Below are 19124 nucleotides of genomic sequence, written 5' to 3' on the forward strand. Positions count from 1 at the left end.
CGGTAGTAGGAATTTTGAGGTTAAGGAGCGGAATTTTCCGAAAACGGTAGAATCACAAAAAACGTACTCAAATTTAAAAAATTGCTTCGCCAAAGTCACCATGCGAGGTGTATATGGCAGGAAGCACAGGGTACCATATTATTGATGAATCTATCAGTGTTCCTGGGATGAAACACCTCAATCCTCTGAGAGAGGGCCCATCTTAAAAATTGGCTGAGTGAGGCTCGAAAAATAAACGGAGTTTAGATACTAAACTTCCAAAATGTGAACTAGATCAGTCTTAAGCACTAAGAAATTCAGTTGAATAAAACAAAAATAATGTTGACGTAATTTATTTACAAGTAGAATAAATATTACAAAGTGAACTGTGTTAACTTAGTGTTGAACAATAAGTTTATATTCGCGCACCACTCTTTATGCGCCAACCCGGAAATAACAGTAAAAAAGAACACTCAGACCAAACCAAATCATCGAGAGACCACCAAACTCAAGTACGGCTGGTTGCTTAGTGTTATAGGTAGTTCATCCCCAGCCTTCTGCAAAACCACCACTCTCCACATAACCTATCTCTCGAGTGATTATTAGCATTAACTCATCTTTCATTAAAACAACTATACATCAGTCAACGTAGGAAAATTGGTATAAAAAGAATTATACTACATCTTATCATTAATTCATAAATTTATATTTAGCTAGCTCTGATAAAATGTGTAGTAGGTATATTATTATTATGGCACCAGGCTATTTCAAAAATGCACTTTGAATTTTATCTATACATTATGTTGAAGGCATCCAATGATTCTTCATTAAAAAATGGACCAGCTTCAAGGGATGAAATTGCTAAAATTTACCGAACTTCTATTGAAAACTTCTAATTCGAATCTCCTTATTTAACCAACCTGTTCCCAAGTGCTATCTATCTACATTCCTCTAATCTTTCAACTTTCAGTTATAATGTTCAACAACAAAATCAACTACTCGAAAGCTGAAGTAACCATGCATGTTTTGAGCACAAAGTCGTTATCATCAGAAATTACAAAAATTTAAATAATAGATCATTAGAGGTTAAGTCATTATTAAGCAAATTATTTCACTTTTAATTCATTTCAATATCTATTATAGCATTCAAGAACGTTCTCCCAGAAATTTTGTTTTCGAATATAATAAAACATCAAAATGTATTAAATGATAAATAATTTGCTCAATAACGATATAACCTCTATCAACTACACATTATTTGCTTAATTAATTGAAGGGTGTAGGAGGGGCTAGTAAAAGTTCTAGCCAATGATAGGTTAGACTTGAATGACAGATAGGCTAAGCAACCTAACCGTATTGCATATTTTTGAAATTTAGTGCGTTTAACGCTGATTATAATATTCCTTGTGGTTACTTCAGCTTTTCAGGTATGAAATGAAACCTTTGATCAATTCCAAAACTCCGCAAACCACTTAGCCGATGTTGATCATGGACTGCGAAAAAAAAAATCACAAAACTAAAAAGTAATAAATAATTTATTTGCCTCAGGCAGAGATACTGGAATCATCCCAAAAAATGGTGAAGCCTATTTCAAATGAATCGATGATGATATTATGAAAAAATTACCATGAAGTGAAACCTTAATATTCGAAACTACTTTCAAAGCAACAATTTACGTTTTTTTTTATATACAATTACACTCACATTAACTTACATGTTCCTAATTTGATGATAAATACTGATATATAATTTATACATTCACCGTCCTTCCAAAATACAACTTTTAAAACAACTGTACTTCATTCGAAAATTTCGTGAACACTACATTCAATTTTAAACATCGCAACGCATTATCTTCATATATATATATATATACATTAAAGCTATATTCTCTAATATGATGAAATTATTACATTCTCTTATAATTTTTTCATTTAACAAATGCCACATTCTCTCAACTGAAAAACTTCCTTTGAAAACTTAAGAATTAGGAGGCACTTTAAAATCATAGAGCTTTATTCCATCGCTTGGAGACCGGTAGAACTTAAATCAAAAGAATATACGGATCCTGAAAGATATACAGGGTAACCCTTTGACTTAAACATTGCCCAAATCTATCTAAAAGTAGTTTTGGAACAGTCGTTGGTTTTCACTGCAAAAATTACGTCAATGACTCACCCTGTATACTAGAAAATCAATTTTTTTTAGATTAGGCAAGATTTCTCGACTTTCGACAAAGCCAGTTTCTTTTCTCTTGTAGATTATTAGCAGTATACTGAAAAGAATAAAAGAAATAAATGATAAAAACGTTAAATGAAAAAATTATCAAATACCACTAAACCACTCGAATACCTTAGTAATCATAAAGCATCAATTGAATAAATAAAATTATCATTTATAATAACAAATAATTACCCTATAATGAATAAACTTAAACATAAACAGAAAATATTGAAAATCATCAACAACATCATGTTACAGTACATACAAATGGTAATAAGAATAATTTATGTATGTGGGTTGATAGATAAAAAAAAAACAAGATCACTATAAAAAAACAATTCTTGGATTTTCTCAAAACAAAAATGGTATGTATTCGGTTAGAATTGGATTTATCTTGCGTTATTGTTGTATTAATAAAAAAAAGAAAAATATATTAAACTGCATCAAATTAACATGAACAATTGTATAAAATGACATTGAGGAACTGCTTCAATCAAATTTTCGAAACTGCTCCCGTGTAACGTTAACGAGGACCTCGAGGGAAACAACATTTTAAAAATCATCTTTTTTGTCCTTTTTTCGAAGCTTAATACACGCCCCCTTGTATACCTCGAATGCACGTACGTAAGGAACCTAAATTGAAATGGAAGCCAGATTATGATTGTCTAATTCTAAGTGAAAACGAAAATCAGTCATACACACCGGTGTCCCGTACCACTCAATTATTCGTTAAGGAGGGGGACATTGCCCATTCGATGAGCCACCATCCTTTTCTCAGACGCATCGAAGAGCTAACTCTCAAACACGCACAACACTACGACTGTAAAAACCAATGCACTATCACCAAACTGTCCCGTTATCGGTCTTTCTAAATCACTCTCTCAGATCGGTGCTTCGAAGATGACCCGACTTATTTTAAAAACAGTTTCAACATTTAAACTCGAACTAGGTTAGGTAGATTAGGGCCGAGATACTCGTAGCAGAGCGTGCAATGGGGAGGGAATGGTATCACGTTAATTCACCATGAGGGTGTGGGATTCCATCGGTGCGGCCGAGTCGTATAGTGTGTCGGTGTCTTGGGTTGGCTCCCCTTGCAGCTGACATTGGTTGGTTAGGGTACCTGCGCCACAGTCGCAGAAGAATCTGGAAGAAATTCGATTTGAGGTTATTTTCGAGGAAAAAGAACAAAAACTGTGTTACTAGACCCAAAAGGAAATCAAGTTAATCTTTTGGTAATAAATTATTGCGCACTCTGTTTGAGGTTAGAATTCAAAGTTGTTTCAATATAGAGAAAGTAAGTTATGGTCCGTATATCGCCGAGAAATTCAGAGCGGTTACTAGTGGTTTTCAATATTTCGGGTAATCTGCTTCTTATATACGGACCTCATGACACTTGTCATTGGTCAATCAAATTTTTCTTTGACAGAATTTTGGTGGTTAGAAATGGTTAATCTCTTTCAATTTGCAAACAACTAAGAGTTCGTAATGGCTCTGAAGGGTATTTGTTTCATAATTAAAATAATAAAGTATTTGAGTGTTAGATGTCATGAAAAATATTCATAAACAATAATCTGAAATCTAAAATGACAACTGCCAAGACTAGTGGGCGTGGTTACCGATCCTAACCAGAATAAAAGTACGGTTGCTCTGGTGACGACAGATAACTCACTGAAGTTTGAAGAAATAGTCACCGCTTTTTGAGGATTTTGACATATACAGACCACCAACTTACTAACCATTGTAACCAAAGTGATATATGGACCATACCCTATATGTGTTCAAACTGTCAAAACCTCTAGCATGTGTCATTATAGAGAATGTTAGTTAGTCACTCTTTCCAATCATAAAACTACATCAAGCTTGGTACTTCACTTCCAGTTAACTATATTTAACTACCAGTGTGAACACTTAAGTCAGACCGAAAATTTTCTTTAGAATGTCTAACTTCAGGTCAATCAATACAATTTTTATCTATTCGACGTTTTAGTTAATGGTTTTATAATTTCACTTGATATTTTGTTGCTTGAGTAATTGGATTAATGAAAAAAATGTCAAATCAATCTCTCCAATATTTAACAGCAAAACATGAACCTAACCTTAAAAGCAACTTGAAGTTTGCAACTCTGTGATCAGTCCTGAAAAAAGCGTCAAAAAAGAGCATAGTGTGAGAAATAAACACGAAAAAGGTCTAAATACAGTTAACTGGGGGCGAAAGTACCCGACATACGCCGAGTAACGGCCCTCGGCCACGTTCGCCACGCCCACGCCCCGCCTACTCACCTATCGTGCCTGATAAACTCCACGTCGTGACCGGCGTGGCACGTCTTGATGCAGTTCACGCATATAGCGTTCCTGTCGGTCGTGTTGCAGGTCTGACACCTGTAAAAATCGTGCATCGGAAACGACGTATAGCTCGATATCTTGTACAGGCACTGCCCGTTCGCCACCGCCTTCTCCACGGCGTCCTGATTGTTGAATATCTTGTTGCCGCGCACGATCGGCTGCACTCCGCTTGCCAGACACAGTCCGCCGAACCGATTGTTGAAGATCTGGTTGAACTCGAGCGTCGCGGTGGCGTTGTTCGTGATCTCGACGCCGGCGGCCAGACCGTCGAAGATGCGGTTGCGCCGCAGGATCGGGTGGCTCTGGGTGGATATGAGCACGCCCGCCTGGGCGTTCCTGAAGATGTCGTTCTCCTCCAGCACGCCCTTACCGCCGTTGAAGATGCAGATGCCGCCGTCGCGACCGTCGAATATCTTGTTACGTTTGAGCGTTGGGTTCGAGTCGGTCTTGATCCACACGCCCGCCATGGCGTTGTCGAAGATCTCGTTCTGCTCTAGCAGGCCGAGCCCGCCGTTGTAGACCAGGACGCCGCCGTTTTGGCCGCCCCAGATCTTGTTGCCCCTGATCACTGGATTGCTGCCAGTACGGATCTGGACGCCGGAGTACAGGTGATTGAAGATGTCGTTGTCCTCCAGTTTGCCGTGACCGTTGTCGTAAAAATAGACTCCCACCTGTAAGGATAACAGTTCTTCAGAATATCTGAGGAATAAACCTAAGTTTTTATGCTTTGAAACTGACTTAGTCTTTCTTTACCATAAATTTGAAAAACTAGTAAACCCTACGGTCAAAATTGGGAAACGCCCCTTCGCTAAAAGGGGCGTTTCCCAATTTTGACAGTGACTGATATTGTGTTAACTATAACGCCTCTTCTAGTCTAGATAATACAGTCACTGACATACTAGTTCCTGGAGAATGAAGTTTGACGATTTCTTCTAGATTTTAAGCTTTACAACGGGCTTAGTCATCCCTTCTTTACCATAAACTTGAAAACTAGTAAACCCTACGGTCAAAATTGAGAAACGCCCCTTCAAGCTAACACAATCACTGACACATTAATTCCTGGAGAATGAATAGTTTGACGATTTCGAGAAAGGGTCATCATTTCATTCAGATAATTTCTTTGATAATATCATAATACATGAGAGAGAAGGTTTTAAAGCAAAGGAAATCTATGAACGAATGTTGAAAGAGTATAATGAAGACTCTTTAGTAGTAGATGAGTAGCAAGATGGGTTGCTGAAGACGGTCGACGTCATCACTATGGATGAGACTTGGATCTATCACCATGATCTTGAATCAAAATGAGAGTCTGAAGAGTGCTGTGAGCCTAGTTCTTCGGTTCCAAAATAAGTTAGTGTCCAGAAATCGACCAAAAAGGTGTTAGCATCAGTTTTTGAGATGCGAAAAAAATTTTGTTTGTGGATTCCTCGAATGATTCTGAGCAGTGTTTGAAGCTGTTCAAGTGCAATAAAGCTGAATTTTTGCGTCGATATGTGACAATGGATGAAACATGGCTCCATCACTCCGGAGTCCAATCGACAGTCAGCTGAGTGAACTGCACACGATGAACCGAATCCAAAGCGAGAAAAAACACAACAGTCAGCTGGCAAGGTTATGACATCAGTATTCTGGGATGCGCAAGGTATAATATTCTTCGATCACCTCCAAAAGGGCCAGACCATCAAAAGCGATTATTATATAGCGTTATTGGATCGTTCAAAGTTTAAAGGATGAAATCGTTAAAAAACGGCCCCATTTGAAGAAGAAAAGGTGCTGTTACATCAAGACAATGAGCCGTGTCACAAATCAATGAAAACAATGGTCAAATTGCATGAATTGGGCTTAGAATTGCTTCTGCATCCACCGTATTCGCCAGATCTGGCCCCCAGCGACTTTTTCCTGTTCTCAGAACTCAAAAGAATGCTCGCTGGAAAGGAATTTAGCGCCAATGAAGAAGTAATCGCCGAAACTAAGACCTATTCCGAAGCGAAAGACAAATCGTACTACAAAAATGGTATCGAAAAGTTGGAAGATCGCTATAATCGTTGTATCGACCTCGAAGGCAACTATGTTGAATAATAAAATCGAATTTTGCCAGAAAAATGTGTTTTACTATGGTAGACCGGGTACTTTTCAATTGGCCCGTTAGAACAACCTAGTAGTAAAATTCACCCACCTGCTTGCCGGAGTGTATCCGATTCCTCCTAAGCACCGGAGTGCTGCCGGTGGTTATCCACACGCCCGCCAGCGTGTTGGCGTAAACCTCGTTCTCCTCGATCAGGCCTTGCCCCTTCTCGTGCACATAGATACCGCCGTGCTGCCCGTGGTGGATCTTGTTGTGACGCACTATCGGGTCGCTATTGGTCCTGATCTGGATGCCGGCCAATGCGTTGCCGTAGATGTTGTTGTGCTCGATCAGGCCCCGCCCCTCGCCGAATATGTACACGCCCCCCTGGTGCCCGTTGTAGATCTCGTTACGTCTGATGGTGGGGTTGCTGTTTGACGTTATCCACACTCCGGCAAAATTGTTGGAGTGAATCTTGTTATCGATGAACTGACCGAGGCCGTTCTCGTGCACGTAGATGCCTCCCGTTTGGCCATGGTGGATCTCGCAGTGAACGACTGTGGGATTGGCTCCCGCTTTTACCTCGAAACCGGCTATCCGGTTATTGTGGATGTCGTTCGCTTCGAAGTAACCCTGCAAGAGCGGGAAGATTAGTGAGGTTAAGTTAGGTTAGGTTACTGCCGCACAGGCGTCTATGATAGGCTGTTTAACAGACTTACCAAATACTCTCGAGTTATTCAGTGATTTGTATTCAGCACATAATTGTGTAGAGTACCAAGAGCCAGTGGCGTACCCAACGGGAGGGATAAGGGGGATATATCCCCCCCCAGGAGGAATATTCATTATATCTTACACCCTTATATATCACAATCTTGATATGAGTAAGCAAACTTCTTTGGAAAACTTCTTCAAAAGAAGGAAAATTTGACTTTGGCTTATGTCTGGGTACGCCACTGCCAAGAACGGTAGGTATATTTTACTCTGATCGAAGAGGGTACATAACATTTTGGTAAATGTTTACAAAACCGCCAAAAAAATGAGCATTTTAAAATGATTCTTGATGGTAAAATTTTTTACCCAACCTTTTATTTGAAAAAAAATTGTATATTTGTAATTTAAATTTGTATGAGTTTCGCTTCTTGAAAGTTATCAGAAGAAGTGATTGGTTTCTATGGAATATAGATACCAGCAATTATTGATGCAGCGTAATACTGTAATTAAAGAACATTCATTAAATACAAAGAAAATATAGGGTGTTTTTTTCGGGGTATATAACTTTAAGTTGGCATTACTGTTCAAGATGGCGACTGATTTAACAGCTATCAAGTGATTTATTCTCAGTTTGGTTTGGCAATTCATCATGAATAGACTCACGCCTGAACAACGCTTGCAAATAGTGCAATTTTATTTCAAAAATAATGGTTCTGTGCGGAATACGTATCGCGCACTACGTCCATTTCATTTTGTTTAGCGATGAAGCGCACTTCTGGTTGAATGGCTACGTCAACAAACAAAACTGCCGCATTTGGAGTGAAGCTAATCCTCAAGTGTATGTCGAAGCACCGTTAAATCCAGAAAAACTTACTGTTTGGTGCGCCATATGGGCTGGTGGAGGAATCATTGGTCCGTACTTCTTCAAAAACGATAATGACCAGAACGTTACAGTCAATGTTGATCGGTATAGAGCCATGATTACTAACTTTTTCATTCCTGAATTGAACAACCATGATGTCCAGGAGCTGTGGTTCCAACAAGACGGCGCAACATGTCACACAGCTCGTGCCACAATCGATTTATTGAAAGACACGTTTGGTGACCGCCTAATTTCACGTTTTGGACCTGTGAATTGGCCTCCAAGATCTTGTGATTTAACACCGCTAGACTAGTTTCTGTGGGGCTATGTAAAGTCATTGGTCTATGCGGATAAGCCACAAACCTTTGACCATTTGGAAGACAACATTCGCCGTGTTATTGCCGATATACGGCCACAAATGTTGGAGAAAGTCATCGAAAATTGGTCGTGCAGATTGGACTCCATCCGAGCCAGCCGTGGAGGTCATATGCCAGAAATCATATTTAAAATGTAATGCCACAAGATTATCTTGCGGATAAATAAAATTCATGTCAATCGAATAACCCATCGTTGTTTTATTGCAATTTGAAGTTCTATAGCTCTGACAAAAAACACCCTTTACATACATAACTTTGTTAGGTACCTGATCCAAAACACAATGCAGGTATTCACAGTATGTATGATATGAACAATGTATGGAATGAACAATAATATGAAGTTATCTAAGATGCATAGAATCCATGGTAGGTGTACTGATTCGATTTTGTTTCAGATTGAAATATCCACCTGCTGCTTTGGTGTTCTGCTTTACCAGAGTTCTGCAAGGTGGCGCTCTTCAGAAATTTTCGAATTCCTGCTATCTGCCTGGCGCCGTTTAAAAATGAAACACTGATTTTAGACTTTACAAACTTTCACAATAAATTACAATTCAGTTCCTATCGAATTTTTAATGAAATGAATGGAATATAATGACAGATTATAGAAGATTGTTACGAGCATAGAATATAATATATTATTGTTCTATTCTCAAAGGTCACGAGAGCCGAGAATCTAGAGAAATTTCAAATATAAACGATGTATGCGCCATCTGAAACACACGCGATCCCTTGAAATCGAGTAGGAATAAATATGAAAAATCCCCCGTTTTGTCTGAAAGTTTTACAGGTATAAGTAGACACACCAGGTTTTCTATGCATCTTAAAGTATTCAAAAAATGTCTCGCAACGTCAAAAGTATGTCATAGACTTATCTACTTCAAGCCATAGACTGACTCCCTCGAAGGAACATTATTTCCCAGAGCACCAGATGGTCCCACAGAAATATAGTATTATATTATACTTCTATGGATGGTCCAGCCTGCCATAGTCGTCACCGACTGTAGGTAGGAAGGTTGCCAATCTCACATTTGTAAAAGTAAAAATTAAAAGGGATTCAAAATTAGAAGCGAAAAAGTCGAACAAAAATTGCACGAGCTGCTGTAGCTCCTCACTCACCAGTCCATTGTCAAACGTGAATATACCAACATCTCTACCATGGTGTATGTGGTTCCTACGCATGATGGGATTGGCGAAATTCTTGACCCATATACCGGCCAAGGCGTTCCGGCTTATTTCGTTATCTTCATAAGTTCCTTGAGCATAGTCCGTCACGTATAGGCCAACGTTTTCACAGTCACTTATATCACAATGTCTTATCGTTGGGTTCGAACCAGCACCACTAACACAAACAGCTGCTCCAACTGAAAAACACGTTAGATCTCTTATCATTGAAATAAAATCATTGTATTGTATGTTATGATATAAACTCTATCATTTCGGGTATGGTCCGTATATCACCGAGAATTTCAGAGAGGTTACTAGTGGTTTTCAATGTTAGGTAACCTGCTTCGTTTTTACGGACCTCTTGACACTTGTCAATGGTCAACTAAATTTTTCATTGACAGAATTTTGGAGGTTATAAATGGTTGATCTCTTTTAATTTGGGAATAACTAATAGTTCTTAATGGCTCTGAAGGATATTTGTTTCACAATTGAAATAATAAAGTTTTTGAGTGTCAGATGTCATGGAAAATATTCATAAACGATAATCTGAAAATTAAAATGACAACTGCCAACCGGAGTGGGCGTGGTTTCCGAACCTAACCATAATAAGAGTACAGTTGCTCTGGTGACAGATAACTGACTGAAGTTTGAGGAAATAGTCACCAGTTTTTGAGGAATTTGACATATACGGACCACCAACTTACTAACCATAGAAACCAAGGTTATATGCTGACCATACCCTTCGTAACAATGTCGGTATTTTTGAATACGCTCTATTAGTGTGACGTCACACACCGCCATTTTTGGTTCTCCTGTCGGTGTTCGGAATACAAACAAACGAATTGTCATTCAAATTAGTACAGTGTCGTTGAAGGAATTAGCTTATTATCATAAATAAGAGTATTTGAGGAACAATTTCAGTATTAATTGATAGACAGAAGGAATGAGGTTAACACCAGTAAGTTTGAATCCTGTATCATTCCCCAGATTTTGTAAAAAGCCGTGTTTATTAGTTGAACTCCAAGTTCGAACTTACTGGCATTAATCTCGTTCCTTCTGTCTATCACTTAATAGTAAAATCGTTCCTTAAATAATCTTATTTATCAAAATAAGCCAATTTCTTCAACGACAACGTACTAATTTGAATGACAATTTGATTGTTTGAATTCCGAACACTGACAGGAGAACTAAAATGGCGGTGTGTGACGTCATCACTACTAGAGCGTATTGTGAGCCGCAAATGGTCCAAAACGATAAGGTTCGACTCTTTCTCGACCTACTAATCGAATATTACTTCGGTTACAACTCACCTACAGACGTACTCCTAATTATACAATGGTCTATTGTCGGGCTACAATTCTCTCCCACCTCCAAACAGTAGTGCTTGTGGTGGGGCACTGTTGACGTAACGTCAGGGGAAAATTTGAGGGTTAAGTGTCCGGCGTAGGCGTTCTTGGCCCCTTCGACGAACATCACGGTAGATTCGGATTCCCTCTCTAAGATCACAGACTCTGCAACGTTGCCAGGTGCGGCTCCTGTAATGAACTAGTGTAAAATATTGTAAAATTCGTTAATAACGGGTACCGTACCGATAAGAGCGATGTCGGAATCTATAACGAGGAACTCTCCGTTATAGGTGCCTGTATGAAGGAATATCAGCGCCCCCTGGTTGTTGACTTCGGAATTATTGCTTGAACCCGATACCGATCCTGATGAACTGCTGCTACCGCTTCTTTCGTCGGCATACTCGAGTGCTCCCTGTAAGTAAAGAATAAGATACATGGAAATCCAAAACTTGATTTTCAGTGAAAATTTCCCTAGCTCTAAGACATTTTTCAGTATTTAATACAAAACATGTGACATTAATCAATCAAAAATTTGAGAACAAAAAATAAACATAACCTCAACAATAAACTGAGAAGATAACAAATTTATCAAAGGTTGCAGCTTCGAAATTGAAAAAGGAATAGTGCGATAGTGCCAGACAATGTATATTATGTGTATTTTTAATATAAACATAACCACGTTAAAATTTCTTCAAATTTTGAAATAAAACTCTTCTGCACCTAACCTATTCTTCCTCATTGCTTCTCAAAGTTCAAAAAGATTTTCTAGACTTCACTACTACTACTACTTTTGAGAATGAGAAAAACGCTAGAAATTTGATAAGTGTTATTGTATATTATTTTGAAAACGAAATGTCCAATTTTATTTTTTAATGTTCATCTGATACGCCCCCTATATAAACCAACTATATCAGCAATCTGACATAGCCTCACCTTCTCAAGGTGTTTGACCTTGGAGAGACCAATAGCAATGAAGAATTATATCCTGGAGACCAGAGATTGGTTCTGTTCTGAACTGGTATAGTCCTTCATCTAATTTTGCCCAAAATTCGTTTTTTAAATACATTAACCTCATTTGTTCTGACAGTGATGTAAGCTTCATTTGTTACATTAGTGAATATTGCGATGGATTTGTTTTCAAAATACAAAAACTTTTGAAGACTGAACATGGACAGTCTGATGTGCAAGTATTCGATACTAACCTGGACCGTATTGAAATACACTATGTTTCTCCCCTTGAAGGTCATCTCATGATACCCAGGTCTGACGTGTATGCCTCTATACAACTGCCTGAAAGACTCCTTCCAGGGATTCGCCAGTTCGGACTCTTCCGGACTGACAAACTCAAACCGGCATGGGGCTGGATTGAAAAGGGGAAGATCGTACTCGTAGACACTCTGATATAGGCGTTTCCTTGAAAGAAAAACACATGACTCCAATTTCATAAAGAAAAAATTAATATTTAGACAGACTTGTTTCTGAAGAATATTATTAATATTTCTATGGAACCATATACTCTACTTTGAGTAAAATAGGATGACGGACACTAAAAGTACCTACTATTAAAACTTCATTCGTCATCTATAAATATCGGATGGTTTACTCACCATATCTCTGTATCGTTTGCAATGGCTTGAAAACGTTTGCAAACTTGGCTAACACGGCACAGGTCTTGTTCAAGTAAGTAGTTGAAAATAGTGAGCAAAACTTCATCAGGAAGTTCGTATTGCAGGTAGTGAGCAGCGGAATTGGTGAAAACTGCAGAAAGGCAATAATGTGAATTGAAAATATTTACCTATTAATTAATTATTGAAGCATATTGGACAGTCGACTTCTAAGTTGAGCACAATTGTCAAAATGCAACATAACCTAATTATGATATAGTGTACCCGGAAGCAAAAGGTATCTTTTATTCATTTCAAACATTAGTCAACAAACATATTGAGGGTATGTACCGTATATCGCCGAGTATTTCAGAGCTGTTATTAGTGGTTTTCAATGTTTCAGGTAACCTGCTTCTTATTTAGGGACCGCTTGACACTTGTCATTGGTCAATTAAATTTTTCTTTGACAGAATTTTGGAGGTTACAAATGGTTGATCTCTTTTAATTTGTAGGCAACTAAAAGTTTTTAATAACTCTGAAGGGTATTTGTATCATAATTAAAATAATGAAGTTTTTGAGTGTTAGTCGTCATGGAAATGTTCATAAACAGTAATCTGAAAATTAAAATGACAACTGACAAGCTAAGTGGGCGTGGTTACCGATCCTAATCAGAATAAAACTCACCAGTTGCTCTGGTGACAGATAACTGACTGAAGTTTGAGGAAATTGTCACAATTTTTTGAGGAATTTGATATATACGGACCACCAACTTACTAACCATAGTAACCAAGCTGATATACGGACCATACCCTAAGTAATTTTCAATAAAACTCAACATTTCCTTCATTATAATAATATGACATTCGGCATTTAGGTTAACCCCGACTGTCAAAAAACCTCCTAACCTCTAAACACTCACCTTCGCATGAGGTAGAGCAAGTCCTCCTTGGGCGTTTCCTGGCCGGCAGCATGACGGAGCAGTAGCTGCCCTGGGCGGGCGCTGTGGGCGTGGCCGGCGAGGTGGGCGATCCGGCCGTGGCGGCGCTGGTGCTCGGGCCGGATACGCCCGCCAGTCCGTCGTGGTGGGAGGGAGATTTGCGACGGAGGTCGTACGGTGAGTGGTGGGCGGCAGCTATGGCGCCCACTCCACCGCTCGGTCCGGCGCCCAGAGAGGAGGAGGAAGAGGCGGACGGGCCGCCCGAAGAACCTCCAGCCGGCGCTGCGGCCGTGGGCGCTGGAATGTTCTGCATGAGGTGGCAGACGGGTTCACATGGTTCTGTTGGAAGAAAAATCAATGAAATGTATGCAGAAATTGATTAGTTGAGGGTTTTTTTTAGGTTAGGTTAGGTAACTACCTAACCTAACCTAAAAAAAGCGTCAAATTATGAGTTGACGCTTAGTTAAGCGTCAAATTATACAGGGTGTTCCTAAATTGGAGATACAATGGAAAATGAGAGATTGGTGTCTCTTCTCGGCCAACGATGTTATTGGCTGTATATTTCGATATCTTTCTTTTTCATCCTAGCTTTTGTTTTTTGAGAGAAAATCTATCGTCTAAAAAAAGATGTTATGTGTGTTACTCAACTCAAAAATCCGGTCTTGAAAGTCTTCAGCATTACAGATGTCAACACCGTTGACGAAACGTCTTTAACCTCATATGAAGATTAGGTAGATTCAAGTGGAAGTGCTTAATCTTTAATAGACATAGAATTTTTCAAAACGAGAAAATTCGTAACACCTCCAGTTTTTAAGGCATTTTTGGTAGCTAAACCCCAAATATCCGATGAATTTTTTTTATTTCTATCTTTAGTATTTTAAAAGGTTCAAAAGATTTATTATTTTCAATTTTATACGCCACTTCTCTGAGAAAGAAATAGGTATAGGGTATAGACGTTATTCTAAAACACTCTAATAACTGATAGTGCAGTAGCTATTGAGCTGGTGTCGTACATCAGAGCCCTCAGGCTCAATTGGCCCCTGAATCCTGACCATGTTTACTTGATGAGAAACCAAATACATCAAATTATCTTTTTTAAACTCAAATGAACATCATTTTTGTGCACCTTAGCCCACGGTTATGTACGCCACTGAGTGAACCGAAGTTTATAGGTAAGGTTTATTAATGAGAAAATATTTATACAGGATAATGACTAATTCAGGTTAGGTTCATATGAAATCACAAGAAATCCTATCGGGAAAAACAAATAAATGTCGAAACATAATAGATTCATACCAGCGGCAGTCTCCGCGAATGAAATTTCCAAAAATCATTTTATAACCTAAAATATATTTGACAGTTCGATTATAGCTGAAAATATTACAAAACTTTGAATTAGAGGAAGCGATTTTTCACATTCCCAAGAAAAGATCGATTAAATTAAATCCATTGATAACGATTTAAATTCTAAATCCCAACTGGCCATTAAAATATTCAATGAATATGAAAGCAACGAAATTGGTAGGTAGAAAAAAAAAATAAAGAAATATCTGACATCTCATTTTGACAACTATGGAAAATTTTAATTCTGAAATACAATTACATATTTCGATAAACATTTCTCCACCATAACTGACAATTAGAATCGAACAAGTTTTTTCATTTTGAGCAAAAATAATCGCAAAATACTATATTAATTTCAAATCAATAACTACAGTTGTGACATGTGAATATGGGAAATCGGTCAACTCCACACATGCAATAAATTATCACGAAATCAATTGTGGAAAAACCAATGAATACGAATTTCCATATTCAATTGGTGTCAGTCTTAGTGGGATTTATATTTTCCAAATTGAAAATTCTACAGTAGTAAAGATACTGGCATATCATGTTAAGAAATCAATTTATAGCACATTTTTGTTCAATTAATCTATTTTAATGTTAAAGACTTAACGAGTGGCAATAATAACATGTCTAAATATGAAGTAAATTAATCACTGTTCTTATTAGTTCATTTCCAATGACTGTTGGCTTTTGAACTTCTTGCTCATTAATTATTTACAAATACAAGCTGCATACTGTATGATAGTCGATTAGTTAAGTTTATCTGAGACCGCTATGTGGGTTTCACTGTTATTTTTATTCTGTACTGGAATGTAATGACATTTAAAACCTATCAGACATGACTTACCAAACAAAAACAAAAAATAATGTTCAAAATCAATACTCGGAATTAGGACTAAACCGGGGTGGCAAAAATCTGCTGATAAATGGAAAATTCCTGCGATGTACTAATTATATAGAATGCACCATGAGCTCATAATTAATTTTTACACTATATGGTAATCTTACCAGACGTGGTTCTGGAAGGTGTGGGGATTCTGTTTGCTCCTTTTCTCCTCGATCTTCTCACATACGACCTGGAGGCCGTGAAAGAAGCGCTCGGCATTTTCACAACCACTAATTTACCACAAAAAAAGTACTAAACAAAGGACACAAAACTAACTTTGGCAGCCATTTCCACCACTGTTCCAGTGTTCCCTAGGAAAGGAAGGTAGCCTGGCAGACAGACAGCAAATCGACCCGTCCGACCAATACCAATCGCCGCATACAGTCACGTGACATAAGAAATGTCAGAATGGAGTTGAAATGCGATGGTAAATTCAATTGTTTAATTTCGGTAATAATATGTTTTCTTTTATCGGTCACCTACGTGGGGAGTTTATACATATGGAGAACGGCACAGAACAGGTAAAATTATTTTATGTGTTGTACTTTTTCGACACAAATGCGATTTTACTAGGAACAATGAAGTAACTGCTGTCTACGACAGGCAGGATACCCCCTTTCTGCATTCCCCTCTCGCCTATAACATCTCTTCACTAGTTAAAGAAACGTCAAAATTGAAGGATTTCATGTGACATAGGCGGGTGAAGGGTTTGGAATTAGGGGTTTTCAAAAAATATATTTCATCCTCGAATTGTGTATGTCTAATTCGATTTACTTTCCAGAGACCACCCAGATGTCGTGAAAAAAAGATTCATAAGTGTACTTATAATGTTTTTCATATCCCCAATCTTTTTGTATATTGGAATCAACAAAACTATATTAGATCAGGTGAGATATTTATGAAGAAATAATAGATAATAATAACGCGTATCTCCTCATCTTTTTAGGTTCCTTTGAATATCCTATTAGGACTGAGGACTAGTGGTTTACTGCAAGCAGTATTCATGCCATGGTTCTTGACGATGATCCTCTTTTTAGGACCTCTCGCAATGCAGACTTGTAATGGATATCTAAAGATATACACAGGTATCTGAGAAGATTCTAACTTATGTGAATTCAAAATTAACACATTTAATAATTCCAGAACCAATGCATTGGATCTCCAACTTTAAAAACATACTATGGATTAGAAATTTTTTGGTTGCTCCTTTGTCCGAAGAATTTACATTTAGGTCATGCATGATGCCATTGCTATTGCAGTGTTTTCCTCCAATGACTGTTGTTTTTACAGCACCGCTGTTTTTTGGAACAGGTGAGTAATTTTTTATTGTCACATAGAAATTAATGTACAGAATTCCAGCAGTGACATTTCTATCTTTTCCAGCTCATTTTCATCACCTTCAAGAAAGAAGAAAGATGAAATTCTCACTGAGAGATGCTTTAATGATCTCTTGTAAGTAATAATACTTTAAATTCATTACAATAAATGTCGCCTTGGTTAAATTAGGTTAGGTATCATATCAAATTTGGTATTTGTGAAACTTTACTAGAACTTAAGCATAAAAAATTAAGTTGTTATTCTAATTGGAAGAATTTTTCTGATTTGATTGCATTTTTCAGGTTTTCAGTTCGCTTTCACTACGTTATTTGGGGCCTATTCTGCATTTATCTTCTTAAGAACAGGCCATTTCGTCTCAATCTTCGTAGTTCATGCATTTTGTAACCACATGGGTTTCCCTAACTTCGAGGAAGTAGCAAACTATAAGGGCCCTAAGAAAATTATTATCATTTCCTTATTTTTCGTAGGTTTAATCTCTTGGAGCTATCTGTTATACCCATTGACGGAACCTTCTTGGTACCATAACGAATCTGTGTGGAATATAACTTCCAGTTGATATCGATTTAGGACTTAAAAGATTAGTCAATTTATCATAAACTTACTGCCAATTTAGAACATTATCAACTGTGTTAGTGATCAAAATCTTTACTTCCAATAAATGTTTTCAATGACTATTCCATTTGAATGAAAGAGAAAAAATTTAAGATGACTTGTGCAATAAAGCTTATGTTTTCGTGTTGAATCACCTCAACTAATTTTAGTTATATTTGTAACTAAGAATTATGGGTTTTTATTTACATCACGTCATAAACAATTCTGTGTGTGCTTCTTTAATGTTTTTGATATTTAATTTTTAGCTATTCTCAGGATTGTTAGAATGCTTTAGTTTTTGTACACAAAACTATTCAAAATTCAACCAATGAATGTTCTCATTTCTGGGACAATAAAACACTTTAGAATACTATCCGAATTTTCAGGAAAATATATTGTAAACAACTTATTTCTGTAACACCTGTTTTCATTTTTTAGATCTTTCTCCAACTTGGCTGTGATTTTTCTAAAAACTAATGAATTATCATTGCTGTGTCATCTATCATATTTGTGAAATAATGATAAGTAGAAAATAAAGCTCATTGTGTTGTTGTGAAAATTTCTGTATGAAGAAGTTGTTTAGAATGAATTGTTGCATATATGAAATTTTTCTAATGTTCAATGCTATCTGGTTAGTGTAATAAATGAATTTCGTAAGACTGAACTCGACTAATTATTTCAGATTTTTTCTAATATTTCAGTGCCGTGCTGCTGAGAATTGCGTAGCGTGAGGCGTCATCTCGCGAGTTATCAAAGAGTCACATCTGTTAGAAATTTTAATTTTAACACACTATATTTTAGTTGAACCACTGCTCCAGGCACATATTCATATGAACTTCTTCTCTTTGAATATGCTGGAGAAATGCTGCTGAATATTAGATCCCATAATTAGTTAATTGAGAAATTTTTCAAAAACTCTCAAATTGTTCAGTGATTTATTTAACACATAAAAAACTGGATATTTTAAATTCCCATCAATATTTATCAAGAAAATAGCAATCCAATAGGTAAAATTCAAAGAAGCTGTCAAAATAAAATATGACAGAACGTAGCACTAGTGATGTCACTAGCAATCTGTTTGAGGTTAGAATTCAACACTGTTTCAAATGCCCTAAATTTTCAATGTCCTTCCTCTAGGGAAAAATGAATCTGTTTACAAGTGTTCAGACTCTCAACTGTTGTAGAAAATGTCGAAATTTGCTGCAAAACCCCCAATAACACTCCTGTTTAGGAAGTTCCTTCAATACAAATCGTTTCTTATCATGTGATACTAAATTTAAAATACTCGAATTTTTAGAGCTTTCTTCTTACTTTTCTTGAAAGTTTTTTTATATGAGGATAAAAATATATA

General features: G+C 37.2%; 2 protein-coding genes across 3 annotated transcripts; one reads left to right on the top strand and one right to left on the bottom strand.

The window, feature by feature from the left end:
- Positions 1 to 316: 316 nt before the first annotated feature.
- Positions 317 to 16108, bottom strand: LOC123671323 (F-box only protein 11). Its single transcript, XM_045605080.1, has 10 exons — positions 15967 to 16108; positions 13594 to 13950; positions 12678 to 12828; positions 12273 to 12483; positions 11314 to 11482; positions 11035 to 11259; positions 9677 to 9921; positions 6722 to 7243; positions 4483 to 5216; positions 317 to 3345 (listed from the first exon to the last, which is right to left on the bottom strand). Exons 1-10 carry the CDS (start codon positions 16061 to 16063, stop codon positions 3216 to 3218), a joined length of 2841 nt encoding a protein of 946 aa, XP_045461036.1. The 5' UTR covers positions 16064 to 16108; the 3' UTR covers positions 317 to 3215.
- A 122-nt stretch (positions 16109 to 16230) lies between these two features.
- On the top strand, positions 16231 to 18437 carry LOC123671325 (CAAX prenyl protease 2). Of its 2 annotated transcripts, none has more exons than XM_045605081.1 (6): positions 16231 to 16365; positions 16626 to 16731; positions 16791 to 16929; positions 16988 to 17155; positions 17228 to 17296; positions 17464 to 18437. In XM_045605081.1, exons 1-6 carry the CDS (start codon positions 16253 to 16255, stop codon positions 17736 to 17738), a joined length of 870 nt encoding a protein of 289 aa, XP_045461037.1. In that variant the 5' UTR covers positions 16231 to 16252; the 3' UTR covers positions 17739 to 18437. The 2 variants fall into 2 exon arrangements, with proteins under 2 accessions (XP_045461037.1, XP_045461038.1); XM_045605082.1 differs by having other exon boundaries at positions 18212 to 18437.
- Positions 18438 to 19124: the final 687 nt, after the last annotated feature.

This window comes from Harmonia axyridis, chromosome 1 (genome assembly GCF_914767665.1).
Source record: "Harmonia axyridis chromosome 1, icHarAxyr1.1, whole genome shotgun sequence".
In the NCBI taxonomy this organism is placed as follows: Eukaryota; Metazoa; Arthropoda; class Insecta; order Coleoptera; family Coccinellidae; genus Harmonia; species Harmonia axyridis.